This window comes from Choloepus didactylus, chromosome 20 (assembly GCF_015220235.1).
Source record: "Choloepus didactylus isolate mChoDid1 chromosome 20, mChoDid1.pri, whole genome shotgun sequence".
NCBI classification, from domain to species: Eukaryota; Metazoa; Chordata; class Mammalia; order Pilosa; family Megalonychidae; genus Choloepus; species Choloepus didactylus.
This window is the reverse complement of record NC_051326.1, coordinates 48,769,648-48,786,011: the sequence shown is the minus strand read 5'-3', so window position 1 is coordinate 48,786,011 and position 16,364 is coordinate 48,769,648. Positions and strand designations below refer to the sequence as shown.

Sequence of the window (16,364 nt, the reverse complement as noted above, 5' to 3'; positions counted from 1 at the left end):
CAGTCCCTGCAGGCCCACAAACTTGTTTTCCAGATTGCAGACTCTGATTCGACAGAGTTGATAACTCCTCTTATTTTCTTTTCTACACCAAATACCTGGGCTGGGTAATTTTTTTTTAAATTTTCTTACAGCACATGGGCACAGATGGTCTTGTCAAAAGAGCATTTGATTCTATGTTCTTGTTTTACAGTAAAGTATAGGCTAACACTGTGATTTGTTATAAAAGTGAGAACTTCAGTTCTTTTATCACAGGATGTATGGGTTATGGAATAGGAAACCCTGTTGGGATCTTAAACCAGAAAGAGATTAGTTTACTGAACCTTCTTATATGCCAGTCACCATGAGGGATACAGCATGGAGATTACGTCTGCCTTCAAGGAAGTCAACACAGTAAGAGACTAAGGTAAGAAGACATTAAGAGTAGAAGGCCACATGTCCCCGGGGCCAAGGCACGATACCTCAATCAGTCCTCTGTATAAGGAAGCAGAAGAGCAATCTTCTCAGGGCAGTGTGATGGAGACATTTTCATGGAGGAGGGGTGATTGGAGTTGAGCTTTGATGAATTTAGAGTTGGGAGGTGTAAAAAAATGGAGATGGGAAAACATACTTTCTTGCCCTGTGGGCCTGCCAGCTTTTTTGCTGTTGTTGATTGAGAAGACTGGGAGCAGAAAGGCCTAGCTCTTTGTTTATTAGCTTGGCCCCTGTACTTGTTGGGAAAGGGGTTGTATTAGTTAGGGTTCTTTAGGGAAACAGAATCAATGAGAGATATCTATAAATATAAGATTTTATAAAAATCTCTCACGTAACTGTGGGTATGCATGAGTCCAAATTCCGTAGGGCAGGCAGCAAACTGGTAACTACAATGAAGATGAACTCCTCAGGCAATGAACTGGCAACTTCAATGAATGTGTTCGATGAACTCCTCAGGAAATGAGCTGGCAACTTCGATGAACTCCTCAGGAAATGCTTCGCTGGGCAGCCAAAGAAAAAGTGAAGGTCCTCTCTTTGTCTTGCTTAAAAGTCTTCAACTGATTGGATTAAATCCAGCTGATTGCATTCTCTCATTGTGAAAGATATGCCCTTTGTTGATGTAATCAGTCATAGCTGCAAGCAATTGACTGATGATTTAATAAACCAGCCTTTTGGTTTATTAACCAACCACAAATGTCCTTGCAGTAACGGTTAGGCCAGTGCTTGCTTGACCAGACACCTGGGTACTATCAACTGGCCAAGCTGTCCCATGAACCTAACCATCACATGGGTGTATTAGTTTCTTGGACTCTAAAACAAATTCCACACAATGGGTTGGCTTAACAACAGGAATTTATTGGCCCATGGTTTCAAAGGCTGAAAGGCTTTCTTCCTCTCAGGGTAGGTTTCTCTGGCTGACCAGCAATCTTTGTGGTTCTTTGGCTTTTCCAACACATGACAATGCACATGGTAGTTTCTTCTCCTTTCTCTTCCTGGTTCCACTGACTTCCAGTTTCTGGCTATTCCCAGTAGCTTCTCTTCCTCTATGTCTTTTAATTTCTTTTGCTTAAGAGGACTCCAGTCATGTTGTATTTAGGTACACTCTCATTCAAGAGGACCATCTTCAAAAGTCCTATTTACAAATGAGTTCACACTCAGAGGACCAGGGGTTGGGACCTGAACATGCTTTGTGTGGGGGACATGAGTCAATCCCCAACAGTTCACCCTCGGGATTCCAAAAGACATGTTCTTCTCATGCAAAATACATTTGTTCCATCACTACATCCCCAAAACATTAAGTCCTTTCAATAACGATGCTAAGTACAAAGTCTCATCAAAATCAATGATGGGTGTGTTCCGCCCTGGGGCAAAATTTCTCTGTCTGTGGAACCACCCCAAAAAAACCTAGAAAGCAAGTTATCTGCTTCCAATATAAATGGGGGACAGGCTTAGGATAAACATTTCCATTCTAAGAGGGAGAAAGTAGATGGAAAATGGGTCATGGATCCCAAACAAGTCTGAAACCCAGCAGGGCAAACGCCATTAGATTTCAAGGTCTGAAGGTCATCTGTGGATGATATTTTGTCCTCCAGGCCTGATGGAGTGCCAGCCTCATTGCTTCCAAAAATTTGTGCAGTGGCCATGCTCTCCAAAATGCTGGAGTATAAGGCCTCATCTTCTAGGAGCATTGGGATGGCAGCCAGTCTTTCCGTGAATGCTGGGGCACAAGCCTCACCATCTCCAAGCACTGGGATGGTGGCACTCTCCCTAAACACCAGGACACAAGGTCAATGACCTCCACGTGCTGGGGCACCTGGCCTGCTGGCTTCAAGCGGAGGGGCAGCTCGACCCTCTCCATGCATGTGAGCAGGCCTGCTCCCTTGGTCTGAGGATATCTTTTAGTCCTATACCTTTGTTTCCATGGTTCATTCTTCCTTCAGTTCATCTCTTCTCTGTCCCTTTCAGTCCAGGCTGCCAGTGATTCTGCTCATACACATTTTGCAAAATTATTTCTGCCTTGTGCAGTTCCAGGAAGTCCAGACCATATACAACAATAGAACTTTTCAAAGATGCTTCCTAGAAAACTGCACTTTCAATCTTGAATTCCTCTGAAATGGCTGTCTGGACCATGTTCAGCCACGTCTTCTTTAGGGTTCTTTAGGGTTAAACCCTCACATAGAGCCCTGTCCTCTGGGGACTCACTTCTTGAAAGCTCAGAGAGATCCCTGATAAAGATGCTTTTGGTTCTATTCTCAGGACATACCATCTGGATAGGTGGAGAATTTTTCAAATCATCAGATATTGCTGTTTTTTTTTTTTTTGTTTGTTTGTTTGTTTTTTGTGCTTAACAGTTCAATCCTCAGTTTATCTCTTTCTTCATTTCACTTTAAGCTGCACATTCCACACTTTGCTTGGAAATCTCCTCAGCTAAATATCCACCTTTATCACCTTCATGTCTGCCTTCCATCCAACATCAGAACTCAATTTTGCAAAATTCTCTGCCACTTTATAACAAGGATCACCTTTCCTCCAGTTTCTAATAACACATTCATCATGTCCTTGTAAGGCCTCATCAGTACATTTATTTATTTATTTATTTATTTTTTTTAATCATCATTTTATTGAGATATATTCACATACCACGCAGTCATACAAAACAAATTGTACTTTCGATTGTTTACAGTACCATTACATAGTTGTACATTCATCACCTAAATCAATCCCTGACACCTTCATTAGCACACACACAAAAATAACAAGAATAATAATTAGAGTGAAAAAGAGCAATTGAAGTAAAAAAGAACACTGGGTACCTTTGTCTGTTTGTTTCCTTCCCCTACTTTTCTACACATCCATCCATAAACTAGACAAAGTGGAGTTTGGTCCTTATGGCTTTCCCAATCCCATTGTCACCCCTCATAAGCTACATTTTTATACAACTGTCTTCGAGATTCATGGGTTCTGGGTTGTAGTTTAATAGTTTCAGGTATCCACCACCAGCTACCCCAATTCTTTAGAACCTAAAAAAGGTTGTCTAAAGTGTGCGTAAGAGTGCCCACCAGAGTGATCTCTCGGCTCGTTTTGGAATCTCTCTGCCACTGAAGCTTATTTCATTTCCTTTCACATCCCCCTTTTGGTCAAGAAGATGTTCTCCATCCCACGATGCCGGGTCTACATTCCTCTCCGGGAGTCATATTCCACGTTGCCAGGGGGATTCACTCCCCTGGGTGTCTGGTCCCACGTAGGGGGGAGGGCAGTGATTTCACCTTTCAAGTTGGCTTAGCCAGAGAGAGAGGGCCACATCTGAGCAACAAAGAGGCATTCAGGAGGAGACTCTTAGGCACAAATATAGGGAGGCCTAGCCTCTCCTTTGCAGCAACCGTCTTCCCAAGGGTAAAACTTATGGTAGAGGGCTCAACCCATCAAACCACCAGTCCCCTATGTCTGTGGTCATGTTAGCAACCATGGAGGTGGGGTAGGCGAATACCCCTGCATTCTCCACAGGCTCCTCGAGGGGGCACTACATCTTTTTTTTTTTTTTTCCTTGTTTGTCTTTTTACTTTTTTTTTTTTTTTTTAACTTTCCCTTCTTTTTTAAATCAACTGTATGAAAAAAAAAGTTAAAAAGAAAACAAACATACAATAAAAGAACATTTCAAAGAGACCATAACAAGGGAGTAAGAAAAAGACAACTAACCTAAGATAACTGCTTAACTTCCAACATGTTCCTACTTTACCCCAAGAAAGTTACATAATATAGCAACATTTCAGTGAACTTGTTCCTACTACATCCATCAGAAACCAACAGACCACAGTCATTTCTGGGCATCCCCAGAACGTTAAATAGCTTATCTGTTCTTCTTGGATTATTGTTCCCCCTTCCTTAATTGCTCTCTACTGCTAGTTCCCCTACATTCTACATTATAAACCATTTGTTTTACATTTTTCAAAGTTCACATTAGTGGTAGCATATAATATTTCTCTTTTTGTGCCTGGCTTATTTCGCTCAGCATTATGTCTTCAAGGTTCATCCATGTTGTCATATGTTTCACCAGATCGTTCCTTCTTACTGCCGCGTAGTATTCCATCGTGTATATATACCACATTTTATTTATCCACTCATCTGTTGAAAGACATTTGGGTTGTTTCCATCTCTTGGCAATTGTGAATAATGCTGCTATGAACATTGGCGTGCAGATATCTGTTCGTGTCACTGCTTTCCGATCTTCCGGGTATATACCGAGAATTGCAATCGCTGGATCGAATGGTAGCTCTATATCTAGTTTTCTAAGGAACTGCCAGACTGACTTCCAGGGTGGCTGAACCATTATACAGTCCCACCAACAATGAATAAGAGTTCCAATTTCTCCACATCCCCTCCAGCATTTGTAGTTTCCTGTTTGTTTAATGGCAGCCATTCTAACCGGTGTTAGATGGTATCTCATTGTGGTCTTAATTTGCATCTCTCTAATAGCTAGTGAAGCTGAACATTTTTTCATGTGTTTCTTGGCCATTTGTATTTCCTCTTCAGAGAACTGTCTTTTCATATCTTTTGCCCATTTTATAATTGGGCTGTCTGTACTATTGTCATTGAGTTGTAGCATTTCTTTGTATATGCAAGATATCAGTCTTTTGTCAGATACATGGTTTCCAAAAATTTTTTCCCATTGAGTTGGCTGCCTCTTTACCTTTTTGAGAAATTCCTTTGAGGTGCAGAAACTTCTAAGCTTGAGGAGTTCCCATTTATCTATTTTCTCTTTTGTTGCTTGTGCTTTGGGTGTAAAGTCTAGGAAGTGGCCTCCTAATACAAGGTCTTGAAGATGTTTTCCTACATTATCTTCTAGGAGTTTAATGGTACTTTCTTTTATATTGAGATCTTTGGTCCATTTTGAGTTAATTTTTGTGTAGGGGGTGAGGTAGGGGTCCTCTTTCATTCTTTTGGATATGGATATCCAACTCTCCCAGCCCCATTTGTTGAAAAGACCATTATGGCTCAGTTCGGTGACTTTGGGGGCCTTATCAAAGATCAGTCGGCCATAGATCTGAGGGTCTATCACTGAATTCTCAATTCGATTCCATTGATCTATATGTCTATCTTTGTGCCAGTACCATGCTGTTTTGGCAACTGTGGCTTTATAATAAGCTTCAAAGTCAGGGAGTGTAAGTCCTCCCACTTCGTTTTTCTTTTTTAGAGTGTCTTTAGCAATTCGAGGCATCTTCCCTTTCCAAATAAATTTGATAACTAGCTTTTCCAAGTCTGCAAAGTAGGTTGTTGGAATTTTGATTGGGATTGCATTGAATCTGTAGATGAGTTTGGGTAGAATTGACATCTTAATGACATTTAGCCTTCCTATCCATGAACATGGAATATTTTTCCATCTTTTAAGGTCCCCTTCTATTTCTTTTAGTAGAGTTATGTAGTTTTCTTTGTATAGGTCTTTTACATCTTTGGTTAAGTTTATTCCTAGGTACTTGATTTTTTTAGTTGCTATTGAAAATGGTATCTTTTTCTTGAGTGTCACTTCCATTTGTTCATTTCTAGCATATAGAAACATTACTGACTTATGTGCATTAATCTTGTATCCCGCTACTTTGCTAAATTTGTTTATTAGCTCTAGTAGGTGTATCGTTGATTTCTCAGGGTTTTCTAGATATAAGATCATATCATCTGCAAACAATGACAGTTTTACTTCTTCTTTTCCAATTTGGATGCCTTTTATTTCTTTGTCTTGCCGGATTGCCCTGGCTAGCACTTCCAGCACAATGTTGAATAACAGTGGTGACAGCGGGCATCCTTGTCTTGTTCCTGATCTTAGAGGGAAGGCTTTCAGTTTCTCACCATTGAGTACTATGCTGGCTGTGGGTTTTTCATATATGCTCTTTATCATGTTGAGGAAGTTTCCTTCAATTCCTACCTTTTGAAGTGTTTTTATCAAAAAGAGATGTTGGATTTTGTCAAATGCTTTTTCAGCATCTATTGAGATGAGCAATTGATTTTTCCCTTTTGACTTGTTAATGTGTTGTAATACATTGATTGTTTTTCTTATGTTGAACCATCCTTGCATGCCTGGAATGAACCCCACTTGGTCATGGTGTATGATTTTTTTAATGTGTCTTTGGATTCGATTTGCAAGTATTTTGTTGAGGATTTTTGCATCTATATTCATTAGGGAGATTGGCCGGTAGTTTTCCTTTTTTGTAGCATCTTTGCCTGGTTTTGGTATTAGATTGATGTTAGCTTCATAAAATGAGTTAGGTAGTGTTCCATTTTTTTCAATGTTTTGAAAGAGTTTGAGTAAGATTGGTGTCAGTTCTTTCTGGAAAGTTTGGTAGAATTCCCCTGTGAAGCCATCTGGCCCTGGGCATTTATTTGTGGGAAGATTTTTGATGACTGATTGGATCTCTTTGCTTGTGATCTTCTATTTCTTCTCTGGTCAGTCTAGGTTGTTCATATGTTTCCAGGAAATTGTCCATTTCTTCTACGTTATCCAGTTTGTTGCCATACAGTTGTTCATAATATCCTCTTATAATTTTTTTAATTTCTTCAGGATCTGCAGTTATGTCACCTTTTTCATTCATTATTTTGTTTATATGGGTCTTCTCTCTTTTTGATTTTGTCAGTCTAGCTAGGGGCTTGTCAATCTTGTTGATCTTCTCAAAGAACCAACTTTTGGTGATATTTATCCTCTCTATTGCTTTTTTGTTCTCTATGTCATTTATTTCTGCTTTAATCCTTGTTATTTCTTTTCTTGTACTTGGTTTGGGATTAGTTTGCTGTTCATTTTCTAGCTTCTTCAGTTGATCCATTAGTTCTTTGATTTTGGCTCTTTCTTCCTTTTTAATATATGTGTTTAGTGCTATAAATTTCCCCCTTAGCACTGCTTTTGCTGCATCCCATAGGTTTTGGTATGTTGTGTTCTCATTTTCATTCGTCTCTATATAATTAGCAATTTCTCTTGCTATTTCTTCTTTAACCCACTGATTGTTTAGGAGTGTGTTGTTTAACCTCCAGGTATTTGTGAATTTTCTAAGTCTCTGATGGTTATTGACTTCTAATTGTATTCCATTGTGGTCAGAGAATGTGCTTTGAATAATTTCAATCTTTTTAAATTTATTGAGGCTTGTTTTATGTCCCAGCATATGATCTATTCTGGAGAAAGTTCCGTGAGCACTAGAAAAGTATGTGTATCCTGGTGATTTGGGATGTAATGTCCTGTAGATGTCTGTTAAATCTAATTCATTTATCAGATTGTTTAGGTTTTCAATTTCCTTATTGGTCTTCTGTCTGGTTGATCTATCTATAGGAGAGAGTGATGTGTTGAAGTCTCCCACAATTATTGTGGAAACATCAATTGCTTCCTTTAGTTTTGCCAGTGTTTCTCTCATGTATTTTGTGGCATCTTGGTTGGGTGCATAGACATTTACGATTGTTATTTCTTCTTGCTGAATTGCCCCTTTTATTAGTACGTAGTGGCCTTCTTTGTCTCTCAAAACATCCCTGCATTTGAAGTCTATTTTATCTGAGATTAATATTGCTACACCTGCTTTCTTTTGGCTGTAGCTTGCATGAAATATTTTTTTCCATCCTTTCACTTTCAGTTTCTTTGTGTCCCTGTGTCTAAGATGAGTCTCTTGTATGCAACATATTGATGGTTCATTTTTTTTGATCCATTCTGCGAATCTATATCTTTTAATTGGGGAGTTTAATCCATTTACATTCAACGTTAAAACCGTGAAGGCATTTCTTGAATCGGCCATCTTATCCTTTGGTTTATGTTTGCCATATTTTTCCCTCTCTCTATTAATATCCTTTATTGTACCCATACCGAATCTCTTTAGTACTGAACCTTTCTCCAAGTCTCTCTGTCCTGTCTTTGTTTCTCTGTCTGTAGGGCTCCCTTTAGTATCTCCAGTAGGGCAGGTCTCTTGTCAGCAAATTCTCTCAGCATTTCTTTGTCTGTGAAAAATTTAAGCTCTCCCTCAAATTTGAAGGAGAGCTTTGCTGGATAAAGTATTCTTGGCTGGAAATTCCTCTCACTCAGAATTTTAAATATATCGTGCCACTGCCTTCTTGCCTGCATGGTGGCTGCTGAGTAGTCACTACTTAGTCTTATGCTGTTTCCTTTGTATGTGGTGAATTGCTTTTCTCTTGCTGCTTTCAAAACTTGCTCCTTCTCTTCTATGTTTGACAGTGTGATCAGTATATGTCTCGGAGTGGGTTTTTTTGGATTTATTCTATTTGGAGTTCGCTGAGCATTTATGATTTGTGTATTTATGTTGTTTAGAAGATTTGGGAAGTTTTCCCCAACAATTTCTTTGAATACTCTTCCTAGACCTTTACCCTTTTCTTCCCCTTCTGGGACACCAATGAGTCTTATATTTGGACGTTTCATATTATCTATCATATCCCTGAGGTCCATTTCGATTTTTTCAATTTTTTTCCCCATTCTTTCTTTTATGCTTTCATTTTCCATTCTGTCATCTTCCAGGTCACTGATTCGTTGTTCAACTTCCTCTAGTCTTGTACTATGCGTGTCCAGAATCTTTTTAATTTGGTCAACAGTTTCTTTAATTTCCATAAGATCATCCATTTTTTTATTTAGTCTTGCAATGTCTTCTTTATGCTCTTCTAGGGTCTTCTTGATTTCCTTCATATCCCGTACTATGGTCTCATTGTTCATCTTTAGTTCTTTGAGTAGCTGCTCTAGGTGCTGTGTCTCTTCTGGTCTTTTGATTTGGGTGCTTGGGCTTGGGTTATCCATATCGTCTGGTTTTTTCATATGCTTTATAATTTTCTGTTGTTTTTGGCCTCGTGGCATTTGCTGAACTTGATAGGGTTCTTTTAGGGTTTGTAGACCTACTGAAGTCCTTATCTCTAATTTATCAGATCTACAGCTTCGTGGAGTACACTTTCTCTAACTAACCAGCAGGTGGCGTCCACGAGCCACCTGTTCTCCACAAGCCAGTTCTCCCCTGCTTAGCCTTTTTGGTGAGTGGGGGAGTGAGTCTTGTGGGGCCCAATTGGTGTACCAAGCTTGCATGTGTAGTTGGTGTTGCCTGCCCTGTATGTGGGGCGTGTTTCTGGGCAGTCGGGGAGGGGGGGTGGCCCTAACAATCAAATCTCCCTGATGATCCTAGAGTTTTAAAGCTGCTGCAATAGTCTAATCCTTCAGTTCAGTCCTGCCACAGTTTGTCTCTGCCACTGACCCACAAGTCTTTGGTATTGGCGTATGGCTCCTGAGACTTGCAAGTGGGCCCCTCTTCCAGGCTGTGCACCCCGGGTCCTCTGTTGAGGGATGACTGTGCTATGTCACAGGTGAGTGCCGTCCCCCCAGGGCAGTTCTGGGCTGCTGGGCTGTGTAGGGAGGCTCCCAGTCTGCTCAAATGATGGCTGAATGGGGCTTTGTTAATTCACACTGCTCCACCTTCCCAGCTCTGGGACATTCAGCTGAGGTTGCAGGGAAGGCTAATGTCCACGCCCAGTTTTGTGGTGTGTGCCTGTTATTTGAAGCACTTCCGTCACACTGGGTTGTCTGGGGCAGCTCTGGGCTATGGGGCTGGCGATGGGCAGGAGTGTTTCCTGTCCACCAGGATGGTGGCTGTGAGCGGACACCCCCCTTTTCTTGGGAAGTTGTGTTGTTTAGTGAATTTTCTCAGCCACTGGATTATTGCCTTTTGTCTCAGAGCTCTCTTAGTTCTGCTCTTGACTTGACGTGCCCAAATTGCAATTCTTTGAAGCTTTCTGTATTGGGCTTCTTAGAGTAATTGTTTTAGAAAAAGAAAAAAGGATTTAAAAAAAAAAAAACAAAAAAAAAAACGGCCCTCCTCAGAGATCTAATGGGTTATTGAAATGCTAATAGACAAAGCAACCAGGGTCATTAAGGAAAGGTCCACAGGGCAGAGAGATCAGCTTTTCTTCGGGATTTGCATATGCGCCTCAGGGCCTGAGCTCGGGCTTGAGCTCTGCCCTTCCCCCTTCTATGTTCACCAGAACTCCAAAAATCTTCCGCTTTTATTTTGGAGTTTTTCGTGTTGTTTTTTTTCTATGCCTGTCTCCTCTCTGCTGGGCTGGCTGCTCTCAGAGTCTCTGGTGTCTGGTCTATCTATGGTTGGAGTTTGAATCAGTAGAATGAGTTTCCCATAAGAGCAGCCACTGCAGTTCTCCCTTCTCCTTCCCGGAGCTGACAGCCCCTCCTCCCCCGGGACTGAGCCTGGCAGGGAGGGGCGCGGGTCCCCTGGCCGCAAAAACTTACAGATTTCGCTGATCTCAGCAGTTCCACGTTTTCATGAGTGTTGTATGAAGTATGCCCAAAGTCAGATTGCTCTGTGGTGTCCAGTCCACGCAGTTCCTGGCTTTTTACCTACTTTCCTGGAGGAGTAACTAAAACTTACAGCTCACCAGTCTGCCATCTTGCCCCGCCTCCTTCATCAGTACATTTAACATCCATATTGCTACCAAAAGTCTCTTCAAAGAAAACTAGGCTTTTTCTATCAGCAACTTATAGTTCTTCCAGCCTCTACACATTACCCTAATCCAAAGTTAAACATTTCCACATCTTTAGGTATTTATCATAGCAGCACCCCACTTCCCAGTACCATAAACTGTTTTAGTTTCCTGGCTGCTAAAACCGATATCATCTGTATTAGTTAGGGTTCTCTAGGGAAACAGAATCAATGAGAGATATCTATAAATATAAGATTTTACAAAAGTGTCTTATGCTACTATGGATATGCACGAGTCCCAATACCTTAGGGCACGCAGCAGACTGGCAACTCCAATGAAGATGTTCGATGAACTCCTCAGGCAGTGAACTGGCAAATCCCATGAACTCCTCAGGAAACAAACTGGCAACTCCAATCAAGATGTTCCATGAATTCCTCAGGAAATGCTTCGCTGGTTAGCCGAAGAAGAACTGAAGGTCCTCCAACTTTCTCACGTAAAAGTCTTCAACTGATTGGATTAAATCCAGCTGATTGAATTCTCATTGTGGAAGATACACCCTTTGTTGATGTAATCAGTCACAGCTGCAGCCAACTGACTGATGATTTAATAAATCAGCCTTCTGGTTTATTAATCAGCCACAAATATCCTTACAGTGATGGTTAGGCCAGTGCTTGCTTGACCATGACACCTGGACACCATCACCTTGCCAAGTTGACACGTGAACCTAACCATCACACCATCCAACATGTTGGCTTAACAACAGGAATTTATTGGCTCAGGCTTTCCGAGGCTAGAAGGCTTGCTTCCTCCTGGGTTTGTTATCCTCCAGCTGGCCAGCAATCTTTGGGGTTCCTTGGTTTTTCTATCACATGGCAATGCACATGGCAACCCTTTCTTTTCTATTCTGGGTTTCATTGACTTCCAGCTTCTGTCTGCTCCCTGTGGTTTCTCTTCTAGGCTCAACTTCCTTTGCTTATAAGGACTTCAGCCATATTGGACTAATGCAGTCCTCATTCAGTTTGGGGACACACCTTAACTAATACCTTCTTCCAAGGTCCTATTTACAAACGGGTTCACACCCACAGGACCAGGAGTTGGGACCTAATCATGACTTTTGTGGGCTACACAATTCAACCCTCAACTTTTTTTTTTAACTTCCCCTGAAATTTGTTTGAATTATCTAATTCTTTTCAGAAGGAGAGAGATTCAGATCATAAAGATACCAAACTGTGAGTCAATAAAATCAGGGAGAGAAAAATGACTGTCTTTCCAGGTCACCATGGATCTTTCAAATACCGTTCAGAGTCTCAGCAGTTTTATCAACACATTAAATAGAACTCCTTATTTTTTAAGGTTTCAAAGGCATTTGTAAAAAGCACCAAAGAGGAGCTATTGACTGAAAAAATTTAAAAAGAAATTTGAAAGTGAAATGTAAAACCAAGAGGAAAAGAATGTGAACATTAAAAAAGCAGAAAACAGAGAAATTGGATTGAGGAAGGTAGATACAAAATACCAAAGAGCACTTTGTCTATTGATTTTGTTGTTATTATTCTACAAGTTGAGAAGAATAAGCAACCAGGTGTCATTAATTCCAGAACTAAACTCTCTCTAATTTACAAGTACAAAACCTAACACAGGGACATATTGTGAAAAATTCATACCACTAAGTTAATCACAGAAACACATTGAGAAGAAAGGCAATCGGATACACGATAATCGTAACATTTTTCTTTGTAAATAGTCATCATTGATTTGAAATCCAACTGCTCTTCTTTTCTTATGTGCTACTTGGATTGACTGAAGTTCTTATTAATTTAAAGAATGTTTAAATCATTCCTGACTCTCAAAGAGAAATGGGATTTCTAATTTGTTCATTCATTAATTCAACACACATTTATAAAGCACTGCTTAATATAGGTATATTGTACGCACTGGGAAAAATGAATTAAACATACAAAACTCTTTGTCACCATGGAGTTTACATACTGGGGGGGGGGAGGGACACATAGATAAAATATAACTAAACAAGCAAGAATACATAACATAATAATCAGGTGGCAATAAATTAAGGAAAGGGGAAAAATTTGCTTGGGATTTGTTGTCACCAAGATAATGTACAGAAGGTTATAAGGTATTAGAAAAGTTGATCTCTTGATTGATTTCTACTCCACTTTGCTGAAGGAAGGAAGATGGTTGTCTAGCTATTTGACAGTGGCAGGGGTTATTGATTACTTTTATGTAAGAAGGTGAAAACATTTGTGGTCACATTATATTGCTGTGGTTCAAATTTACTTGAATTCCCCCTTCCCAAATTCCTATGTGGCTAGTTTTAAAAACTTTTAAAAACCTTGTCTATCTACATATATCAAGCAAGGTTTTAACTATTCAGTGATGCATCCAGTTTGTACCAAACTTCAGTGTTTAATTTAATCCTCAATCACAGATCCTTCCAGCACCACACCCACACACGCGCACACACCCACACACGCGCGCACACACGTGCACATACCCACACGGCTGATATTTAGCTAATATGCTCTGGAGTGTGTGTCCTGCTAGTTAAGAGTGAAATGCTTCTTAAGTAGCTGCCACTGGGAGACTCCAAGCATCCTAGAGTTGCCCACAACCTCTTCTTATGAACCTGCAAGTTCCCCTCACCATCCAGCAACAGAAAGGTTAATGCCTGTCATTGTGGGAAGTGGGGGCTGGGGGCTGGCGGCTGGCGGGACTCGACTCCCACCAGGTCTGGTGGCCTCTGTTCAGACTGAACTATCATGTATCAAATGTATCAAAGGGAAAAAATAAGTAGGTGCATTGGAGAAAAGCCTGTTCCATCAAATAATAGCTATGTGACCTTAGAGAAGGCATTTGAACTCTATAAAGCTCAGTTTCCTCCTTTGTAAAACAAGAATGTTATTACCTTCCCCATAAAGGGATAATGTAAAGTGTCCACCACAGGGCCCAAAAGGCTACAGACACAGAAAACAACTATTAATTCAAAATAATTCCTTTCTTCTTCTTAACAACCTTGTGGGTGATGAAAATCTGTTAACTATATTTTATAGATGTAAGCAATTTTTTCCAAAATCATGCAGTTAATATAAGGTCAACTTGGAATTCAATCTGAGGTCCTCAGATTCAAAATTAAAATTGCCATAAAATGAGTACAGGATTAAAACAGACAGTTTCACTTGTGAACTCAGGTATCTCACACAGAAGGATTTTTTCCCCTTTTAATTTTCTCCATGGTTTCTAAAATATAAAAATAATCAAAATCATTGGTGTCTACCCACCTCAAAGGGTTGCTGTGAGGATTAAATGAGTTAAATGATTAAATGATTAAATTAAACCTGTAATGCCCTTAGAATGTCTTCTGACCCCAGGAAAGCTGCGTAGCTGCTGTTGCTGTTTGTACCCCAAGTAAAATAATAAAATAGTCAAGCAGCTGGGACAAAGGAACCCGGGGCCGAGCACCCCAGCACGTGGCCGGAGTCGACCCCAGACGCAGGGCGCCCGCGATTTTGCGCCCACCTGATGCAGGGCGCCCACGATTTTGCGCGCCTCCTGGTAGACCGTGTCCGCGCTCCAGTGCGCGTTGAGAGCCTTGAGCGCAGCGGCCAGGCGGTTGTGCTCGCGCAGCCACAGCGTGTGCACGGCCGTCAGGGAGATGACCTCGCTGGCACGGCCGTCCCCGGCCAAGAAGCACTCGACGTGGTCCGCGCCGTCGGCGCCGGGCTCCTGCGCACAGGGCGAGGGCTCCCGCCGAGGCGCGAAGGGCAGGTATGCGCGGCCGGCGTCCCGGTAGCGCCCGTTGACCCGGAGCAGCCCTTCCTCGCTGGTCCAGTTCCTCAACTTCTTTTCCAAGGCAGGAGAGCTGCCGTAGACGGTTGACGCGTCGAGGAACGAGGTCAACCCGTTCATCTGTTGTCTCGGATTTGACTCGGAGAGGTTTCCAAAGACAGCTCCTTGGTCCCCGGTGCTGCAAGCGGCAGAAGAGCGGTAAAAGGGCAAACACTCGATGCCCGTGGTGAGCGAATCGTTGAGAGGGAGCTGCGGGGAAAGGGGGAAATCAGGCTCACTTAACGGTTCTTGGGCATCCTCTTTGAAAACAATAAAAACGTCTTAGCCAGGGATCGCCCTAGTTCACCAGGGCCATCTCTCTGCCTGTATCCTGTCTGCTTTTCTGTGTTGGAGCGGTTCGAGCCATCCCTTCCCCTCCCAATCTCCCTCGTCTTGCTCTTGCTCAGGGTGGTTCATTTCCTTGGGGAAGGCAAAACTCAGCGGGATAAAACGTCCCCAGCCTACGAATTTGCGTCTCCAAAATCGAACCTTCTCCTTGTAGTTTTCTTGGACTAATCCATGTCTCATGTTTCTGAATGTGCCCTGCTGCTCTAGAATCCACACATCTTCAGCTTATCTTTTGACTCTTGGACAAACCTACCTTTTCTCTCCACCCAGTATGTGCTTCCTTTAAGAAAATAATGAGCAAAAAGCTATATAGATTTTATGGGCATCACAGTTTGGTGAAAGACCCTTGGAGTAGAAATGAGGAGGCCCTGGGCTCTGGAACTAACTCTGCCCCCAGTCAGCCTATTTCTTCATCTGTAATAAGATCTAAAAAATACGTTTTGCCACACTCACAGGTTTCAGTATGCAAAATCAAGTAAGATACTGTGTACAAAAGTGCTCTATAAACTGCAAAGAGCACATGCCTGTCACACCAGCAGCTCTTCCTTACTGCTGAATGTATTGCACTGTGCTGCTACTACTTAACCTCTACGTCAACTCTCTGGAAACGTCATTATTATTACCTCTGCTTTATAGTTGCTGAGTCTAAGATTCAGACAGTTTAACTATCTTTCCCAATACTATTATCTTTAATTTACAGTTACACAGTCTGAGATTGAAAGTGGTTAAATATCTTTCCCAAAGCCACAAGCTCATAACAGAGAGCCTCCAAAAGTCTGGCTCTTAACTACTGTGTTATTGAGAGTGAAAAACTTGGGCAAAGCACTCTGCCAGGAACGGTGCAGAATTAACAAGAAGCATGTGACCACAGCATACATTCTTAAAGACTTTCTTGTTTTAGGGAGAGCAGGCCTAGCACGTGGAATAATAATAGAATGATAAATAGGAATCTGTAAAGAAGTGTATCATTGAATATAACCAAGTGGGAAAACAGATATTACTGCTAAAAAGTGCTAAGCATTATCAGGGGTTGATGTCAGACACTAGTATTGGTTGGAATTCACAGATAAGGTAGGACTTGAGATCATCTTTTAGGTATCTCTGAATCTTTCATTGTAGATTTAACTAGTCTTATCTGATATCCATACCTCTTGCTTTGCAATTTTTCACAACACTTTCAGGTTGAAATATGGTTAGTTTTTTGTTTGTTTGTTCTGGAACTATCTTTCTCTTCCCAGTTAAACTCAGAATTGCTTGAGCAG

At 41.3% G+C, this 16,364-nt stretch overlaps 1 protein-coding gene across 3 annotated transcripts in view; it reads right to left on the bottom strand.

Moving 5' to 3' along the window:
• TPO (thyroid peroxidase) overlaps window positions 1-16,364 on the bottom strand; it is a 123,227-nt gene that overhangs the window by 39,702 nt on the left and 67,161 nt on the right. The window contains exon 9 of one of the 3 annotated variants that reach the window (XM_037812974.1): window positions 14,446-14,964. The exons of the other annotated variants lie outside the window; for them this stretch is intronic. Within the exon in view, the coding sequence (XP_037668902.1) occupies window positions 14,446-14,964 (519 nt within the window). The remainder of the gene's footprint in view (window positions 1-14,445; window positions 14,965-16,364) is intronic. 3 annotated transcript variants of the gene reach the window in all.